Source organism: Tachypleus tridentatus, chromosome 7 (assembly GCF_004210375.1).
Source record: "Tachypleus tridentatus isolate NWPU-2018 chromosome 7, ASM421037v1, whole genome shotgun sequence".
NCBI classification, from domain to species: Eukaryota; Metazoa; Arthropoda; class Merostomata; order Xiphosura; family Limulidae; genus Tachypleus; species Tachypleus tridentatus.
The window spans coordinates 46,569,776-46,592,006 of record NC_134831.1 but is presented as its reverse complement, the minus strand read 5'-3'; the positions used below and the strand labels follow the sequence as shown (position 1 = coordinate 46,592,006).

At 33.1% G+C, this 22,231-nt stretch overlaps 1 protein-coding gene across 1 annotated transcript; it reads left to right on the top strand.

Annotated features, from left to right (window-relative positions):
• Positions 1-3,799: 3,799 nt before the first annotated feature.
• Positions 3,800-14,306, top strand: LOC143255580 (apicoplast pyruvate carrier 1-like). The gene is made up of 10 exons (XM_076511450.1): positions 3,800-3,944; positions 4,608-4,879; positions 5,861-5,987; positions 7,256-7,383; positions 8,616-8,742; positions 11,103-11,402; positions 11,671-11,793; positions 12,347-12,556; positions 12,801-12,900; positions 13,452-14,306. The coding sequence occupies exons 2-10, from the start codon at positions 4,620-4,622 to the stop codon at positions 13,559-13,561; spliced, it is 1,485 nt and encodes a 494-aa protein (XP_076367565.1). The 5' UTR covers positions 3,800-3,944; positions 4,608-4,619; the 3' UTR covers positions 13,562-14,306.
• The last annotated feature ends 7,925 nt before the right edge of the window (positions 14,307-22,231 follow it).

Sequence of the window (22,231 nt, the reverse complement as noted above, 5' to 3'; positions counted from 1 at the left end):
AACTTCTCATTTCAGCCAAGAAAAACTAGAATCCTTCGCCATGAAGGCTTATTACTGCAGCCTTCATCACTGCAGGACCATGATCATCTACGTAAACCACAGAAAGCAGAAATCAAGGTTCACAGAAAATACTTTACATAGAAGAGCGAACAACGTTTCGACCTTCTTCGGTCATCGTCAGGTTCACAAAGAATAGGTAACTGACCGGAAGCTGACCACATGATTGAAAGGGGTTGTGTAACTGAGTGTCGGAATGTAGAGGGCGGTGTTAGATGCTTGAATATATAAATTTATTTATTTTATCATATTAATATAGGTATAAAGGCGTTCCTTTATATTGGTTTATTTTGGGTTTAAGTTGTTGTATAAGTAAGGCTTCTTTAATTTTGCGTTTGTTTATGATTATTTCTTTATTTAGTATTTAAGTGTTTTCTATGGTTATGTTGTGTTTATTTGACTTGCAGTGTTCGAAAACGTGTGAAGGTGACTTTTTATGTTCTTTGAATCTGGTTTCCATTTTTCTACTTGTTTTTCCAATATAGAAGTCGTGGCAGTTATCACATTGTATTTTATAAATAATGTTAGTGTGGTGTTTGTCAGTGCAGTTTTTACATAGTATAGACCTCAGTTTTGTGTTTGGTTTTTGAATAAATTTGGTATTAACTGGAATGTCATATTTTGTTACTAGTTTTTGCCAAATGTTGGTTATTTGTCTGCTAATGTCAGGAACATATGGTATACAGCAGTATATGGTTTCGTGATTTTTGGATTCGTGAGATATATTTACTTTTATTGGTTGATTTTGCTTTCTGTCTAGGTGTTTGTGTATAATGTTTTCTACGGTTTATGGAGGAAACTTATTGACGTTGATGAAGTATTGTTTAATTTTGTCTAATTCATCGTTAAATTTATCTGGTGAGCATTGTTTTATGGCGATGTTTATTTGGTTTCTTAGTACGTTGAGTTTTTGTTTTGTTTCATGTGCTGAGTTTCAAGGAACGTATAGTCCAGTATGGGTGATTTTTCGGTGGATTTCTGTTTTGAATTGTGTGTCGGTTCTTGTAATTTTGAGGTTGAGAAATGATATTTGATTGCTTTCTTCCTGTTCACATGTGAAGTTAATGTTGGGATGTATAGAGTTAATGTGATTGAAAAAATTAAGTATGTGTTCTGTAGATTTGAATCCCGCAACCGTGTCATCTACATATCTGTACCAGTATAGTGGTGGATGTAATGCTGTGTTAATTGCTTGGGTTTCAACTTGTGTCATAAAAATATTGGCTAAAACTGGTGATACTGGGTTGGCCATGCTTAGGCCATTTGTTTGTATATAGTTTTGGTTGTTGAACATGACGTTTGTCTTTATCGTGGTGAATTCTATGAGGGTTGCTAATTGGTTACTGGGAATGTCTATAGTTGGTTTCTCAACCCAAACGAGCCGTTTTTGCATATATATTTCTCTACAAGTGGGTTTTTTCGACATCACTGAGTAGTTAAATATTAATAATCGGTGGGTACTGCTTTCAACAGTTCCAATAAACATAAATAAAAACCGTTATATTGAAACAAATTTGTATTCCTCTGAGTTCTTTTAATAATACGTTTTTGAGTTTGTTTCACGTTTTATGATTACCTTTAAGTAATAGAGTGAAATTGAACACAAGGTGTTTTACCTCTACTGTTAAACTAGCTTGATTTTGAAACTAAATGTTTTCAGATGTCCTCCTGGTGGGGAAGCAAAAAGATTACGCACTTACAATATCGAATAGCCTAAATGTTGGCGGTTATTGGGGATGACCAGTAGCTTTCCATTTAATCTTACATTGTTAAATTACGGAATGCTAGCGCAGACATTTTTCGTGTAGCTTTTGCGCGAAATTCAAAAGAAACAAACTGCCTGATGAGTTATGGGTTGGTAGTAACCCGCCGTCGGTAATTAAAAACAACAACAAGAAATCGTACTTACAATGCTCAAATTAGAGGTTCAATTCCAAACAGTGAACATAGGAGAGAACCTGATGTGACTTTGTTATAAAATAAACAAAGACAATATTTTTATAGAAATACCATTTGCCTTTCCAAGAAGAAACTAAAGAGGTGATATATTAAAATCGTAGTTTTAAAGTTTTACGTATAAAACGAAATAGTAAACTCTAAAGCTTAAGAAATTAGGTTAAATTATTAATCAAGTTGTGTTGCTATAGAGATAAGATCATGTAGCCGTATTATTAAATGTCGAAACACATCTTTCAGTAAGGCGAATGATGTCACATACGTGCTTGTTTTATATATGCCTCGAAAGGAAATAATTATATGTACATATTTATCTTTTAGATTTAAAGCTAGTTGGAAAGAAACTTTATATTCAATATGTGTTATTTTATTACGCTGAATAATGGACTTGGGCTTTTTGAGTTTTGATTACCATCGTTAGCAAGTCCTGAAATTTATCGATATGAGCACTGAAACTCTCCCTTAATATACTGGTGTACTTTAATATATAGTTTGGTTTGGTTTGAATTTCGTGCAAAGCTACACGAATGCTATCTGCCCTAGCCGTCCCTAATTTAGTATTGTAAGAATATTTGGGCTACTGATTTCTAACGAATTGTGGGATTGAGAGTACGTTATAACGCCTCCATGTCAAAAAACCGAATATGTTTGATGCGACGAGATTTCGAACCCGAGACCCTCAGATTAGGAGTTGAGTGTCTCAACCACCTAGCCATTTAGGACCGACATATAGTTCATTTCATTTATTTATACACTGCTGGCCAAAATGTTAAGGCCGATAAACATGAAAAAAAAATATTCATTTTACGTTGTTAGACTGAACCACTTATTTGAGTAGATCTTCGAAAGATGAAAATAAGAAATGGAAAAATGAAAATAAAAAGCTTTTTTAGAATTTAATAGGGAAAATGTGAACACTATAAAATTGGCATAAATACTAGCTGGTCAAAGGTTTAAGACCATATCCAAAAGAAGTCCTCAACAGGGTAGGAAATGCCCAAACAATAGGTCTTAGTAGTGACTGTAACTGCGAATAAATGCAAATATTCGTTTTGGCATGGTCGATATGAGAGTTTGCAGAAAGATGGCTGGAATATTATTCCAAGTGGTGAAGATGGCTTCACGAAGATCATGCACTGTTTGGAATTGACATTCATTCCTATATAATTTCATCCCCAAACATTTTCAATGGGGTTCAGTTCGGGCGAACACACTGGGTAGTCTAAAAGAATAACGATATCAGCCATAATGTAGCCAGCTGCTGTTTGACACACCTGTATATCCTGAAGCTTAATTGTTCCATGGAAGGAGAAAGCTCAAAGAAACATCTTTATACCTATATTAATAAATAAAATCACACATCTAAGAAGACCCTCTACATTTCTACACTGAATTACACAACCTCCTTCAAATATGTGGTCAGCTGTGGGTCAGTTTCCTCTTCCTTTCTTTCTGAACCTGACGATGACCGAACAAAGTCGAAACGTTGTTCGCTCTATATTTTTCTCTACAAGTGGGTTTTCTCGTCATCTCGGAATGTGAATTATTGTTTTGTATATGATAGAAAAGTAATTTTCCAACGAGCTCAATACATATACAAATTCTTACATCATTCTTGTCTTGTTTGTGTCCATAACTGTAAAACAATAGAAAATATTACACTTACACTAATGCTTGAAACCATCTGTTCCAGAACACAAGGTTTTACCTTGTTATACCTATGCATCAATATTTATTGAGTTGTGCGCATGCACACAAATAAAACAGTTGTCATACAAGAATAAAAATAATCTGATAAAAGTAATGTCACTCTCTGTGAAGTGATAGCGTTTCTTAGTTTTCATGTATCGTATTTACTGTGACGGTTAAAATAACTATTACTTTTGTCCAAAATATTTTTTCTAAAGAAGGAAGAAACAGTATTGAACTATGTAAGTAGCTATGTTTGTTTTATTTATAGCAGTAGTGGAAAGTAATTCAGAACTGTTAGAGTATAAAGATTACAAATTTTACTCTTTAATCTCATTTCATAGTGACTTATACTTTACTAATTACACGAAGTTAAAAATATCTACTGTTTACAATGACTTAACATATTCCGGATTTCCTTTTCCTAGATACCACTTTCCAAATTCCAGTTTTATATATGCTGGTTTTTTATTTCTTCTAAACCTTTGATTCAAAAAATAGTTACACGTACTAAAATAAGTCAGGTGTATCATGTATTGCACGTTCATCATTATTCAATATTATGTTAGGATCACACAATATTTGATCTCAACTGTAGTTTTATCAAAATTATGTGAAGCAAATGAGGTAAACCTTGCACAACTTATTTAAACAAAAGTATCTAAACTCGGTTTCCAACACTGTGAGTCCTCAGTCATACCGATATGCCACTGGTGGATCTATAATACAGAAGAAATGCTTTAACTAATAGAAAGACAATTAAGACCAAATAATCAATATACGTTTTACAGTTGCAGTTATATGGTGTAATTAGTTAAATGCTCTATAACATAGATCTGCATAACTATGGATTACTATTTTCTTAATTTCATTAAAACTATAAAGCACTAATTTTATTCGTATAGAAAATTAGTAGAATGGACGTCCGACCCTCGGTGTCAGTTGCTGGATGTTTCCTGATTTATCTGGCACTCGGTACAGTACTAACGTTTGGAAACATTACTCCTTACATAACTTCGTACCTGAAACAAAGAGTCAAGAAGGACACAACATATGAAGAAACAAGCTGGATTTTCTATGCATTTATCTCTACATGTTCATTGTTTTACTTAGGAGGCAAATTAGGTTGTCTCATTGGACGTCGCTGGAGCATTATTATTGGTTCTTGTGTTTTTTGGTAAGATGCATGATTGTATTCATATGTAATAATAATAATAACGAATAGAAACAATAGATAGAAAAGTTAATTACTGAAAGAAATGAGAATTATTGTTGTTGTTGTTTTGCTGTTCATTTACTCGATCATTTAGTATGTTCATAAGTTAATCCTACATTCATACCAGAGCTTACGTTGTAAAATTAAAGTATTTAAAAATAGGCTTAAAAGTGAGCGTGGGTAGAGTAAACGTTTATTTAAGAAACATATTTACTTCTTATCATAACATGAATAGAAATTACCATTATCTGTCAAATAATACTAATCAACCGACATAATAACAAAACACTTCACAGCAGTAGATTGATGATAATATAATATTTCTTCAACTCTGAAGATCAAAACACGATGGAAGACAGGAAATTTATTGAAAGTATTGAATATAACAAAATAGGAAGACGTAATGTGAGGATTTTGTAACTCTCTGAAGAGCAAGCACAAATAAAATACTAGTTAATTTGTAATGATAACAATTTTATCACAAGAAGAGCACCAGAAATAGTACGTAACAGTCTACTAAAATAGATCAATAAATCCTGAAAAAAAGGTGTTTTTGTTTGTTTTAGGTAATGCTACTAAATGTCTTAAGAGATATTTCCATTATTAAATGTAGTGACAACAGTTCACAGTTTGAGCAGGAAAACAAAGATGACGTTGCGAAATATAATTATGAAATACGTTGGTATAAAGTAAGAAGATGAGAAATGGTGGCGCAGCAAGTGAATAACAAAGAAAAACTGTACAGATGAAGGAACAGAAGGAAAACCAAAATAATAATACTGTATTGGAAGAGCAAATATCAAAGTAATAAAATATAATAGGAGACATCTCTACATATAATATATACTTTTTGTTAATGTGAATGTTACGTGTATGTAACTCTCGTAGTTCTCGTACTGGCGTATTTATTCAAGCTAAATAAAAATCATTTGTGTCTGTTAGTTTTGGGATAGCAGTATCGTACTGGAGTATACAACACAGCCTCGTAACAACCATAATCACTTATGGAGTGATTAATACTTTGGGACTTGTCTGTTGTTTTGGCCACCCAATGATCACTGCTGTCGAGGTGAGCACAGTTCTTTTCAAAACATATCAATTAGAAATCACTAAAAAACAAATAATTTCATGTTCCAGTCGTTTAAGAAATATCATTTATCTATTTTATTTCAATAGCTATAAAGCAACATATATGTAAGTATATACATTTATATGTCCATGTTAGCGTCCATATGTAACCTACAATAGTAATACACGATAAGTTAAGTCTTCGAATTGTTTTAATTATTGATTTTAACATATTTGAATAAAATCTGATGAGAAGGGTATCTGCAATTATTCCGCTGGGAATCTAAACTCTGTATGTGTCACTTTACGTCACGATTCATTTCTGAAAATAGGAGATGGCATAAGATTTAAAATGCATTTATCCAGATACAATAGGTATAATATTGTCTGTCCATTGAGATATTAGTAACGGGGTTGAAAGGGGACCATGATGGGGATGCCTTGAAAATTAATAAGTGTATAAGTTTTATGTTATAAATTATTAAAACAAGAAATATTTTCCCCCTTTTTATATATATATTTCATTTTGTATTTCAAATGCATAGACTAACAACAATATAAGGTTATAATTCTGTTGCTAAGAGACATGTTTAAAATACATAATGGATCGTGGTGTTACCAACTTGCTTTTCAACATATTAGTTGATAGTCTAATTGATGTTTACCTCTCACTGGAAGAACACTATGTCAGCGAACTTACAAGCTAAAAAACAGGTTTCGATACTCTTTGTTGGCTGAGCAAAAACAACCAATTGTGTAGATTTGGGTGGTTAGTTCAATAAAACAACAACAACTAGTTGATTATTAATAATTATTATTATGTGTATACGTCACGAATATATTTCATGAATGATCTTAATTTTGGTTCATTCACAATGAAATTTACTTACGTATAGCTGACTTCAGTTTTTATTCTTTGCCTCTACGTTGGTGAAACTTGGTTTCGCAAAAAAATTATTTTCGAAGTTAGCTATGACAATTGAGGTTAGGATTTTCAAGGGTGTGGCGATTAGTGCCCCAACATATTTTGGCGTGCGATATGCTCGCCTACGTGGAACTATCACTAATTTGTAAACAAATAAACTGAATAATTCCGTAAATCTGTAACAAAGTGGTTTTGTCTGTTGATCGAAATACATATAGTTACCACTAATAACCAGATAATATATAGTTCATACAATACGTTTCTTAACTTATGAAGTGATATAACATTGATCTTGACTATTTCAAAAAACAAGCCACAAAATAAATTAACATTTGTTTTCACAGTTGTTTCCCAACAAGAAAGGCTTCGTGACAAAGCTAGTTGCTTCAGGGTTATCTGTAACTCCTCTTTTTATGAATAGTGTGCAGACATTCTTTGTAAACCCCAATAATCTACAACCTGCTTCTGATGGGTAAGTTACAAGTTCCTGTAAACTTTCGTGACGCTTTTACAGATAAAACACAGTCTACTTGTTTCAATTTTCTGCTACCTTTTTTTACTTTTTACTCAAAATTGTCAATATCATCACATCTTTTTATTTTAATTGTTATGTTTTTCATTGAACAAGTCCCAAATATTTAGAACATTTAGGAAGAAAATTATAAAGTTGGTAAATTCATGCAATAATTTAACACTTACTTATATGACACTGAAAAAAATTACCGTGCGATGTGCAAACCACAACTTTGCTAAATTTTATTGTGTGTACATGTATATTTAGTTTAGAAGTCACAATTTTCCAGTTACGTCTCCGTTTCTTATAAAGTAGAACTTTTCTTTATTCTCAGGGTACAAATATGACGTTATGAATGCATCTCACGCGGATGTAAAGCGCTGGCACCATCTGCATAAATATGATAGTTCTGTCTGTTGTATGTCCACATAAATACTTAGCAGGTTGTGGACATATGAATGTTTTGCTCCGTTTTGTAACCACTACTTTGCTTTTCTTGATGGACCTTCATCAAATTTGGCATGAAGGTTTGTTGTGTCCATGAAGAGATATATGCAAACTTACCGTTTCATATTTTGTGTTTTGCTCATATTACGGGAGTTTTCTTAAAATTATATGTATAAAGGAAACAACTTTTCATATTCTAAGACAAGGTTTCATTAATCATGAATTTACTCAAGTGCCGTCCAGTATATGGGTACCCCAGCTAGTCGTATACAATATACCACATCCTGCACATTATTGTTTGAAATCTTTACTAATTATTAATTATTTTTATTCTAAAATATTTACAATATTTTGAAAGGTTTATATGTCATAAACTGTTATTTCATTAAATTCATTAAATGTAGAAATATTCAATGTAAGTTACTGAAACAAGGTGAATGACACTTTAGATACCAGGCTCGAGCAAGGTGTTGGAAAGAAACAAATATTGTATCACATCTGGAATTGAAACTATAATTTACCTATGTGTTTTATTTATTAGTTTTGTGTTTTGGTTTCATTGTTTGTAGCTAAACATAAAGATTCACCTTGGACTATCTGTATTGTCGAAACCTAGTTTATAACCTTACAAATAAGTCTGCGTTAAGTGGAGTGATGCTGTTCATTCTCAGCACTGTAGTATTAAATTAATTTTTACGTCAGTTTAGTTTTTATTAACAAGTAAACGTTCAACATTCTTTCAGATATTTTTACAACGATGAAATTATAGAACGTGTTCCTGCTTTGTTTCTGATAACGGCAAGTTTTACCGGTGGCATTTTACTGATTGGATTACTCATGTATAAAGAATTACCACAAGAATTAAAACAGGTTAGATGAGTCTGAATGAAATAGTTTATTAAAGAAACTTCAGACTGTAAGGTTAATCTTCATTTTATATGACATGAAAAAGTTAGACTTATTTACTAATGGCAGTTTTCGTTAAGCGAGCTGGGAATCTTTTAATTCTGAATAGGAAGGTTTGTGGGCCTGGCATGGCCTAGCGCGTAAGGCGTGCGACTCGTAATCCGAGGATCGCGGGTTCGTGCCCGCGTCGCGCCAAACATGCTCGCCCTCCCAGCCGTGGGGTCGTATGATGTGACGGTCAAAAATCTTGGTAAAAGAGAAGCCCAAGATATGGTGGTGGTTGGTGATGACTAACTACCCCTTTTCTCTAGTCTTACACTGCTAAATTAGAGACGGCTCGGTGCAGTGGGCTAACAAACTATTTAAATACTTGTTGAAGAATCCGCAAGCGCTTGCGGCCTTATGTTCCTAGATAGAATCTAATGGTGATAAACTAACTATCTAACTAAGGTTTGTGTGAACGAATGTTAAATTCAAAGAAAATTATAAAAATAATTTAGTTTCAAACACATTTACTCTTCAAAAGAAGAAACGCAAAAGGGATATTTTTGTTATTTTAAAGAGAAATATATGTAATAACGTTACAAGCTCAGAGTATGTGATGTTACACGTGTTAAAACACTGATTCTCAGACCAAAATGAAATAAAAGTTGTGCACATTGAAAACGGAGAAAAACATCGGATTTTTCGCCAAAACGCATTCGTGTCCAATAAATTTCTTTAAGAGATCTGGATGTTCTGCAAGTGCAACATATGCAAAATCCCTATAAAAGTTACGGGTTCTCGGTTTCCATAGCTCAGTGTTAAGCCACTGACACGAAATACAGTTACGCCAAGACTGAATGAAGCACAACGCAACAACGCCATTGGTCGCTTGGAAGCAGGCGAATCTCGATCAGATGTTGCCAGAGCTCTGAATGTCCACCTAAGCACCATCACAAGGCTATGGAATCGTCACCAACAACATGGGTCAACTCGTGACCGTCCACGATCTGGCAGACCTCGTGTGATCACGCCCGCACAAGATCGCTACATCCGGTTACGTCACCTTCGGGATAGGACCACCACTGCGACGTCTACTGCCTCAACCATACCAGGGCTGCGTAGGATTTCCGATCAGACCGTACGCAACCGTCGACGAGATTCTTAGGCCCCATGTGCAACCCATCATGGTGAAAGTCAACAACGTTTTTCAATATGACAACGCCCGTCCTCACACAGCCCGACTCGCCACTGTCTTTTTGAGACACCACAACATCAACGTTCCTCCCTGGCCATCCAGATCACCGGATTTAAACCCCATCAAACATCTTTGGGACAAGTTGGACCGAGGTCTGCGACGGCGACAATCTCAACCGCAGACTCTACCTCAGCTTGCAGCAGCTTTGCAGGTTGAGTGGACAGCCATTCCACAGGATGTGATTCATCATCTCATCGCTTTTATCGGTAGGTGATGCCAAGCAGTTATTGATGCTCACGGGGGGCATACTCGTTATTGAAGTTGAGTGACGTTAAACTTCAACTAGTGAGCGTGGACTTCGCCTTTGCAGACTTTGGATGTTTAGCAGTGAATGTGCAAAGTTTCACAAATGTCATACAGAACTACCCGGAATAAACTTGTTAACAATATGTCTCAAATTTTGACTTTTGCGTTTCTTTTTTTGAAGAGTATATATTGAACTTCTGTAGATGTATCCTCTTTACGCTCTAAAATGTCTCGTTCAACTTCTGATCGTGTTTTACGTTGGTCACATATATAAGACAAACCTAGAAGATTTATAAAAATGAGATGTTTTTAAGATAATTAATTCTTCATTAAACCCAAACACGGCAGTAAAAGAACTTTGCTGATTTCCATCACATTTTTAAACGCTTTATTATTCCGAGCAATTTTTTCTCAAAATGTTTTAGAGATTATTTATAAGTGCCATTACTCTACGTGTTCCAGATGTGTTTCATTAATTGAGTAGTACCTGTTTTCTTCTTCCCTCTCCACTATTTAAGATTCTATTGTTAAAAAAAAAATTAGTGTTACAGCGAATTTTTGAATAAATTTTGGAATTCATGAACCGAAGCTGTGAGGACAGATGTATGTACTAATATATAGAAACGTTGGTGGAATTAAATTCTCATCAAAAGAGGCTCAACCAGTGTTTAATAATAACGAAAAGTAGTGTTTTTTGTTAGAAAACAACCTTTAGTAAAATTATATCTTAATCAGCTAATTTTAAAAAAAATAGAAGAGTTTCTACTTCTATTTTCTATTATATTCTATTGTCAGTTTCTGTACATACAGAACAACTGTATTAATATTTCTAATCCAGGAAGAAACAGTATCCAGTGAACTAACACATATGTGTGAAACGTCAAGGCATTCGTGCATTAAAGAATCGAGTACAAAAACTCTGGACTATAAAACAACAATAAATAATGAAAAACTTTCTACATCACTGGAAGAAACTCCAGCCAATGCGAACATTGATGACCGACAATCGTACAGAAATAATGAAGCTGAACTTGATGTGTTACCAACAGAAGCTCTTAAAATGAAAGAATTTTATCTTTTGTCAATAGTTTGTATTAGCTCATATTACCCATATATGTTTGTGAATGTTTTTTATAAGGTAAGTAGTATCTGTAACTATTAACTACCATAACTAAGATTAACCTTCAGAAAATATTAATTTTATTGTCATTATAAACCGTCTTCTTGTGCGACATGGAACAAACTCTGGACGAATCCATTGAGTGCAGTTTTCTAACCTTATATAAAATAAGCAGAAGTTATATTTAGAAACTAAGTAAAAACTCCAGGACTCTGTTAAAACAATCTAACCAGAGTGATGAGAGAATGTTTTTTCATTTGAAAATAACTTTTTTACTGTTTTTCAGACATATGGACAGACGTTTATAGAAGACGATACATTTCTATCTATCGTTGGTTCTGTAGCTGGAGCTGTTCATGCTCTCAGCCGAGTGACTGTGAGCTTAATTCAGGACAAAATATCTTACAAGGTAAAAACATGTAAAGGGAAGTGATTGAACTTATGTTGTTAAAATTATTAAAATAATATTTATTGTGTTAAATGTATAAAATCTTTATGGTTAAGTAGTAAAATAGAGATTTCAGAATAAAACTTTTTTCTGAGTTTGCGGTATAACAACATAGTCTATTCTTACCCTTTTTACATGAAGACAAAATATATAAGTCTAATAATACTCAGCGATACTGAAGTAGTGAAAATATTGTTGAAAAAAACACTCTTTTGAAAAAGTGATTAAAATACTTTATTTTAACGCAAATAAAATAATAATACGAACACTTTCAGATTACTCACCTAAACAGTCGATTTGATAAGTAATCTGTTTATCTCACGGAAATGAAAGTACAAGAATCATGCACTTAATCCAAACTCTGGACCAAATAATGTGTACTTATAATAAGAACATATGTCTGGATTATATATAATGATTTTTATCCTTCTTTACAGATATTGTTTTATGTTTCTTGTATCTTAAATTCGTTTTTTAACTTTAGTCTCTTTAAGCTATAACATTATATTTTTAGTTAACGAGTCTTCTCTTGCTGGGAGTACAGGCAGTTTTACTGTTCACTATGGTGTCGACATCTCTGGAAGGAAAAGTTATGTATATGATCTGGATTTGTGGGCTTTCTTTTACATTTTCTCTTGACTTTGTCTGTGTTCCGGCTGCTGTTGCTGAAGTTTTTGGATTCAAATACACTTCTGAAATTTTCGGAATGGTAATTTTTACATCAGTAAGTAACCAATATTATATCAACTTTTTATTGCTAAAACAAAACTAAATAAATGTTTCTATAAAGAAATTATTCAACTTTACATGGTTTCTTTAAAGACCAACCTACTTTGTAAAAGTGTAATTTCATTAAAACCACGTTATATTCTAGATTTCAATTATGAGAAATAAAGATGATATCTTTCTACAATACACTAGGTGAACATATCGAGTTTTAACTAATAATTCATGACTTTTTATTTCAGACGGCTTCCTTCTTTCTCTGGACCTTATTTATACATCGTATTGTTTCTTCGTTGGGATGGTTTGCTACATTTTGTGTCACAGCGACTGTTTCTTTCACAGGTCAGAATGATTTAGTTTTCGTTTAGAAATTAGAAGTTTTCTATTTTACTGTATTTTAAAGATCAGCGTTTGTTAGTTTTATCATTTTTTGCTTGGGAAAAAAGTAAATAAATGTCTAATTCACAACGCAAATTAACTACGACGTTTTTATGATTCTTAAAAATGTCGTAACTCTGAGACACTCAATAGCAATAAAGACTTTATATTATTTGCATCCTAACTGGTCTAATAAGTTTCGCTATTAAACGAAATGTACTCATCCTTTTGAATGAAGCTTAAAGAAGGAAAAAGTTATTGGTAAAAATTAGATTTAGCGTTGCAGTGTTTTCTTGTTAGTAATTCAATAATGTAAATTAATTTAAGTTACTTAATTAATGGATTAGAGCTGTCACTACATATTGTGTGTGAGATTGATATACATTTATCATGAAAAATAAATTACAATGAAATATTTTAGAGATTAATGAAAATATATTACGTGATTGCGTAATGATAAATAATTTATAATTTTATTGCCATTCGCCTGTTTGTTTGTTTTTCTCTTTTCATAGGGATGCTTGTGACTATATTTTTCCCTGACACACAACGTACACAACCATTAATATCAACAAATTTTGACAGGCACAGCGAAGGAACTAGTTACGGATCTTTTGAACATTAGAAGATACTTTCTTTATACTTGTTAATCTCCAGATATTTTTTAAAACTGTGATATCAACAGAGCCTTCACTTCATGTTTAATCAATACATTATGTATATATTTAAGTATCTTAAATGTTTGTTCATCTGTTTGATAGAGTTTTCTTTAACCCATTTAAAAGTATAGTGACACAGAAATATTCATTAGCTCTCTAATGAAAACAAATTGATAAAGTAAAATGCTACATATTTTTGGTTCATTGCATAATTGACATATGCTCTTACGTCTTCAGTAACATGATAGAAAAATGTAAACTGAGATATATATGTATTTCTTTGGCTGATCAGAAAATCAAGAAATTGTATCCTTTATTAGTGAGGGTTGATTAAAATGAAAGACTAGTCTACATAGAGCGGGAGAGTATATTGTATCTAGAGTTACTTGAAAGGGATTTTATTCAAACAGTAAGTGTTTTTTACGAAGGAATTTCAGAAGTACGAAAAACTGGTCCAACTAGTTTATTCGTGTAAATTATTTATGAAGACATTCTGCTTAAAATACTAACACATAAATATGAATCCCAAACTATCAATCGATATATCGTGTTATACCTGTTTCAGGCCATTGATAAGTTCACAAAATAACCCATTTTATGAAATGCTTTTATAGTTGTTGTTACAGGTTTAGCAATATCTACTTGTTTTAACATAGATGTTAATTTTAGTTAAATGTGTATTTAGAAATGTATGTAACTTACACTGTTAAATAAATATTGTGAAATTTTCAACTAATTCCCAAAATTTGTAGAAGATTTTCGAGTACAAGAGACAACAATATATATTCTACGAAAGTACTAGCGGTTTTATCTCAACTGAAATAAAAGTTGTTCCATGAGCTTATAAAAGATAACCAACGCAACACAGAGTGACAATATTATATCGTTGGTTTGCAACAGTTAGCATAATACAAACTTCGGAAGCTCTAATTTAGTAAAACTTAGTAGGATAGCTGCACTTGGAAAAACAAGTGTATAAAAACGTCTCTTTCCAGTTTTCTCTTCAGGGTAAAATTCTCATGAGACTGTTAATCATAAGCTGTCTCAACCTTTTTAGGACTGCATCGTTCACGTCACTGTCGCCAATCGAATTCAGATTCCAAATCTGTCATATACCTGTAACATTCAATTCCCATAATAAGGGCTTTTTGTTTGAAATGAACAATTTTATATATCACAATACCCTTTGATAGGAACATGATGCCTTTAGATTTTGGGATTTCCTATTTAAAAGTACTGAGACCATTATATGGCATTTAAGAAACAGTTATTTTAAATCCGAACTATATGACACTGAACAATAAAGTCTAGGATGCAATGCATATGATAAGAGGCTTTTGGTACATGGCAAAAGGCCTGTTCAAGTGGTTGATAGGCTTCTCCTTGGAAGTGGCTGTCTTCTTCTTGGGTATGAAAGGCTTCTCCTAGGAGTGGGTCATGCTTCGCCATGAAAGTTGCATGCTAGTTGGTAGGTTGGCTTTGCTATTTAACTGTTAAGTTAAAAATAAATATAAATTACATGAATATAAAGCGAATGCATATACCCAAATTATTTAATTACAGTTAGAAAAAACAAAACACTTTCTCCGTCTACTTGGCGGACCAGATGGCTAGTTGGTTAGAGCAGTCGACGTGTAATCTGATGGTTGTAGGTTCGAATCGCTGTCACACCAAACATGATCGACATTTAAACTGTAAACCATTATAGTATAAAGGTCAATCCCACTATAAGTTGGTAGAAGATTAGCCTCAGAGTTGGGGGTAGGTGGTAGTGACAAGCTGCCTTTCCTCTACCGTTACACGAATAACGTCAATGTAGCATTTATGTTAACTTAAAGATGACCTAAGAAGGTGAAAACGTCATTCTGTACCTGATTTTAATACCTATACCAGCCGTCTTCAGGATACATTTTTACTTCAAGAGGGTTTTTCGTCATCATGAATAAATACATTTTTTACAAACTATATCAACTGTCACTACCTTATATTCGTTTCAAATGGATTTCTTGATATGATAAACCACCATTGTTGCAAATCTTTCTTATTATTCATAATACTAACTAAAATTTAATATGGTGATGCATTTTAATCATCATTTATCTATGCTCAGTATCAGTTTTATATTAACCTGATTTTAAATAATAAAACATTATTTGCACAACAAACACATACAGGGACTGGTCCAGTTAATTTTCTTGAGGGTTTTGAATTTAACAAAATATTATGTTTGGTTAATATCATAAAACAAAATTCATACACCGTTTATAAGAGGTCTCAATACACTAGTTTATACTAATTCAGAAGTAGTTAGTACAAAAATGTCAAATTTAAAGACGAGCATGTTCCTTATAAATTTTATTATATTTGCATAACGTACATTGTAGTTAGTTAGGTCCATTAAATGAGCTCCCTCGTACATTCCTCTGATTGTAAACAAAGTTTTATGTCAAAGACGAACCCCAAAAAAAAAAGTTTTTTTTGAGAACTGTCTCATAAATACCAATTTGATTTTAAGTATTTTAGACGATGAAACGTGAAAACACAATCTTCAAGGGATATTATCGATGCAACATAAAGCAATGGATGAATCCCACGAATATCAGTTATCTGCCCTTTCATTTAAACAGGGCACACAAAAACCCACAACACTTAAGATTCTGAAATTATTTGTTGTTTAATAAAAGGTCGACAAAATATGAGAGAAAAAAAACCTCGGTTTTATGATATTAAAATTAGTAAATAAAATATTTTCTTGTTTAATTTCCTCATTTAAAACAAAACGATTTTTGATTTTTTGGAATTTCGCACAAAGCTACTCGAGGGCTATCTGTGCTAGCCGTCCCAAATTTAACAGGTTAAGACTAGAGAGAAGACAGCTTGTCATTACCGCCGACTGCAATCTCATGCGCTACTCTTTTACAAACAAATAGTGGAATTCATCGTGACTATATAACTTCCTCACCGCTGAAAGGGTGAGCATGCTTGGTGTGACAGTTATAAGAGCCCTCGAGTGGACCACCCTAATCACCTAACCATACCAAGCCTGCAAGATAGGGTTAAATTTTTTGATAAAGCAAAATAAAATTAACTGTAAAAATAAAAACCAAATCTAGGGATTCGTTCTTATACAAATTACATGTACATTGCTATGACAAGTGTGTAAATTTTACAGAAAACAATAACAAGTGTGTACGTTTTTACATTTGTATGCTTAATATTAAATTAATGTAGAAATAAGACTATAAAACCTAACGATATAAAATATATATAATATAATTTGGTATAAAAATCGTACAAATAAATTTGAAGATTAGATAGTTATATTTTCCAGGATATAAAACATAATAAATGTTCTATTCTTTGAAACGAAACTTTAATAAGTAACCTGCGTAGAAACTTCTTTAATAATGTATTCATTTATAATGGTTTTCCGGCATTTTATTCGTAATATTTTCAGTTTATAGGCCATCATTATTTACCTTGATAGAAAATTACTTTTTATAATCAAATAAATGATGTCACTAGGAGGTTTACCCTTACCATATCACGATGAGGTGATCCGCTGATTTTCTTTTTATCATAGCAATTCAGAGAGTGCCTATGTTATCTGTCTCTAATTATGAAGTTATAGACTCCATGGAAGACAACCACTGAACACCATCTTCTACGAAGGCTTGGACTGCTCTTTACCAACGAGTAGTGTGATTAACCGTCACCATATAATGAAGACACATTTGAAAAAGCGACAATATTTGATGAGAGGTTTCGCTCCCGTGACTCGCAGATCGTAAGTCGATCTCTCTTTTTCCAAACTATGTCAGGCCCATCAAAAAGAAAATAGCTCAGATAACATTTTTATGTTAAACGCGATAAGAAGAGAAAATATTAGTTATTGTATTGTAGAATCATGAAAAGAATATTTCCTTCACATAGCGATACCCAAGAGATGTTGACAACGTTTCAGAATAGAAACGGATAATGTCCTTTCATATGTTTTATTTTTAATCATATAAATCATTAGTGGAATACTATGCTTAGACACATAATATTTCATCAGCGGTTAAAAGGTTAAAATGAAGATTTATCTTAAACCTTTAACTTTTTTGGCTTTTTACTACAAATAATTGGTTTTCGCCAAAAATTTAAGATGGAAAAATTTTATGGTATTATTTACTATGCCAATTAAATTAATTTTTTCAATCATTTCTACAAAGAGATTAGATGTTGACAAACACAGGTTAGAAGTCATTATTATAAAATATTAAGCAAAAAGTATTACCAACCATCTAATATTTCAGAACATGAGTATCGAAAAAAACAGATTCAATTTTTGCATCCCAATTTATTAAAACTAATGATCAAGTTAATCTTAAAAAAAATTGCAAGGAAAATTTTGATTTTTTCTTAATAGCCAAAACTTTTGCTAAGGAGGTCGGATAGAAGGATTTAAATCTGTACCTGATGGTACCTTAAATAATGTAACCATGGTTGGTGATAAATGAATTATTTGTGAAACGAATTCTTTTACTGTTTTTTTTTACTCGGTTATGAAACCATGTTCCGACGATTTCAGATATAAGTTAGAGAAAGATATAACGTTTTAAAATTCTATTTCAGGTCTAAAAATATCATATATATAAACAATCTTAAGGCCAATGAACATAAAAATATGCGTTTTGAGTTGTTAGACTCAACCACTTATTTAAATAGAGCTTCGAAAGATGAAAATAAGAAAAGGGAAAATGAAAATAAAAAACATTTTTTAGCATTTAATAGGAAAAATGAGAATACAATTAAATTATCCTAAATACTAGCTGATAAAAAGTTTCAGACCACAGCAAAAAGAAGACCTAAACAGGTAAGGAAATGTCCAGCAAGAAGTCTTGGTAGTGAGATGCACGGCTGTCATTGCGAATAACTTCAAACATTTGCTTTGGCATGGTCAATATAAGCATATGCAGAAGACTGGCGACAATGTAATTCCAAGTGGTGATAATGGCTTCACGAAGATCATGCACTGTTTGGAATTGACATCCATTTCTATGGACTTTCCTTGCCATCCACCACGAAATATTTTCAGTGGTGTTCAATTCGGGCTTACAGCTGGATGGTCTAAAAGAATCACAGAACAAAACCTTCTTCCACTTTTCTATGTCCCATGTTTGGTGCTTCTCAGCAAAGTTTGACCTAGTTGTTTCATGGTGTGGAAGGATGCGAGGCCATTAAAAATTTACGGTTTTTAAACCCTTTCTCTCGTAAATGCAGTGTTATTGTTCTTGAGCTGCATTCTGCGTCTGTGAGGGCCTGGTTCGACGATTGGCTGGTGTCTTGCCGGACAACCGTCGAATCCTCCTGCTCAAACCTGGCGAAACTTTATACGGCCGGCCACTTGAAATTCCTTTTCCGTATCCCTCAGGGTCTTTTAAGAAATTTGCAACAGCAGTTTTAATACACCCAATCTCACCAGCGATGGCATGTTGAGAGAGACTTTGCTTTTGTAGCTCGACAGTTCTGCCACGCTTAAACTTTGTCAACTTTTTATCTTTTGCCGCGTGTTTACACAATGTAACACAGGAGATGTCAGTGGGAGATGTTGGCAATGCTAATTCTTGAACACAAATGACTAAATTTCATTACGTGTTTACCGATTAACGCTCCGTTTCAGTATGGCTTTAAACTATTAATCAGCTAGTATTTAGGCTAATTTCATAGTGTTCACATTTCCCTCTTAAATGCTAAAAAATATATTTATTTTCAATTTTCTTATTTTCATCTTTCAAAGCTCCAATCAAATAAGTGGTTGAGTCAAACAACGCAAAATGTACATTTTTTCTTTATGTAAATTGGCCTTAAGACTTTGGCCAGCAGTGTATATGTTGAAACGGCTGGTACGGATTGAGAAAATTTTATGTAAAGGAGCGAACAACGTTTCGACTTTCTTTGATCATTCTCAGGCTCACAAAGAAAGAAAGCGGTAACTGACCGATAGTTGACCATTGTTTGAAGGCAGTTGTGTAATTAGAAACAAATGCCCTCAGCATTGTCATTCCAGAGGCACCAGTTGAAACACATGCAATTAACACAGCACAACATCCACCACTATACTAGTTCAGATATATATACGACACGATTCCAGAGTTCACATCTACAGAACACACACTTATTTTTTTTTCAATCACATTAACTCTATACATCCCAACATTAACTTCACATGTGAACAGGAAGAAAGCATCAAATATCATTTTTTAACCTCAAGGGCCCGGCATGGCCAAGTGTGTTGAGGCTTTCGACTCGTAATCCAAGGGTCACGGGTTCAAATCCCGGTCGCACCAAACATGCTCGCCTTTTCAGTAGTGGGGGCGATATAATGTGACGGTCAATCCCACTATTCGTTGGGAAAAGTATAGCTCTAGAGTTGGCAGTGGGTGGTGATGACTAGCTGCATTCACTCCAGTTTTACACTGCCAAAATATAAACGGATAGCGCAGATAGCGCTCGAATAGTTTTGCGCGAAATTCATAATAAACAAACAAATCTTAACCTCAAAATTCCAAGACGGAAAAAGTGTCAAATAGGAATCAACCGAAAAATCACCCATACTGGACTACACATTCCTTGGGACTCAGGACATGAAACAAACCAAACACTCAACATGCTAAGAAACAAAATAAACACAGCCATGGTACCATGCTCATCAGATAAAATTAAGGACGAATTAGGCAAAATAAAACAATACTTCATCAACATCAATAAGTTCTCTTCACAAACCGTAGAAAACATTATACGCTCAAACCTAGACAAAAAGTAAAATCAACTAACAAAAGTAAATATGCCCCACGAATTAACAAAATCACGAAAGCATATACTGCTGCATAGCATATATCCCCGACATCAGCAGAGAAATAGCCAACATTTGGCAGAAACTAATAATAAAGTATGACATTCCGTTTAATACCAGATTTATTCAAAAATCAGGCACAAAACTAAGGACAACATTATGAAACACCTGCACTTACAAACTACCACACAAACATTATTTATAAAATACAATGTGATAACTGCCACGACTTCTATATTGGAGAAACAAGTAGAAAAATTGAAACGAAATTCAAAGAACACAAAAATCACCTTCACACATTTTCGAACACAACAAATCAAATAGACACAACATAACCATAGAAAACAACCAAATACTAAATAAAGAAACAAACGCAAAATTAAAGAAGCCTTCCTTTTACAACAACTCAAGCCCAAAATGAATCAGTACAAAGGAACACCTTTATACTTATATTAAGTAATATAATGAAACATCTAAGCATGCCCTCTACATTCCTACACCCAATTACATAACACGCTTCAAATACATGGTCAGCTGTTGGTCAGTTTCTTTTTCTTTCTTTGTGAACTTGGCGATGACCGAAGAAGGTCGAAACGTTGTTTGTTCCTCCACATGGTGCTTTCGCTACCCATACCAGCCGTTTCTACATATATATTTTTTCTCTACAAGTGGGTTTTTCGTCGCCACGGAATGTGAATTATTGTTTTGTTCATGATAGAAAAGTAATTTTCCAACAAGGTCAAAACATTTACAAATTCTTACATAATTTCTGTCTTGTTTGTGTCCATAACTGTAAAACAATAAAAAATATTACACTTATATTAGTGCTTGAAACCATCTGTTCTAAAACACAAGGTTTTACCTTGTTATACTTATGCATGTATATTTATTGAGTTGTGCGCATGCATACAAACAGAACAGTTGTCATACAAGAATAAAAATAATTTGATAAAAGCTATTTTCCTGTTTTTGAAATCATAACCTTTCTCAGTTTTCATGTATCATATTTTCAGTGACGGTTAAAATAACTGTTACTTTTTGTCCAAAATATTTTTTTTTTAAAAAGGAAGAAACAATACTGGACTCTGTAAGTAACTATTTTTGTTATATTTATAGCGGTAGTAAAAAGTAATTCAGAACAGTTACAGTATAAACATTACAAATTTTACTCTTTAATATCGTTTCATAGTGACTTTTAGTTTACTAATTTCACGAAGCGAAAAATATTTACTCTTTACAATGACTTGATATATTCCAGATTTAATTTTGTTAGATACCATTTTCCTATTTTCAGTATCACATATGCTTGTTTTCTTTTTATTGAAAACATTTTATTCACTAAATAGCTACACGTACTAAAATAAGCGAGTGTATCATGTATTGCACGTTTGTTATTATTCGATATTATGTTAGGATCACGCAATCTTTGTTCGATATAAACTGTAATCTAACAAAATTATGTGAAGCAAATAAGATAAACTATACACAACTTATCTGAACAAAAATATTCTCTAATTCTACTTAATGAGTTACGCTACACGGCACGGCGTGCCCAAGCGTGTTAAGACGTGCGACTCGTAGTCTGAAGGTCGTTAGTTCGTATCCCGGTCGCGCCAAACATGCTCGCCCTTTCAACCGGGTGGTCGTTATAAAAAAAGAAAATATCTTTCGTAACAATTTTATGGTAAACCCCATGGAAGAGTTATACTGCACTCAGAAACTTAATACTTCAACAGCGGTTAGAAGGTTAAAATGGGGATTTATCTTAAACGTTTAATTATTTTTACTTTTTACTAAA

Coding starts and splice junctions, on each gene's coding strand:
- LOC143255580 (XM_076511450.1), top strand. CDS start 4,620: ATGGACGTCCGACCCTCGGTGTCAGTTGCTGGATGTTTCCTGATTTAT. Junction 5,988..7,255: donor CAATGATCACTGCTGTCGAG/GTGAGCACAGTT, acceptor TTGTTTTCACAG/TTGTTTCCCAACAAGAAAGG. Junction 12,557..12,800: donor GAATGGTAATTTTTACATCA/GTAAGTAACCAA, acceptor TTTTTATTTCAG/ACGGCTTCCTTCTTTCTCTG.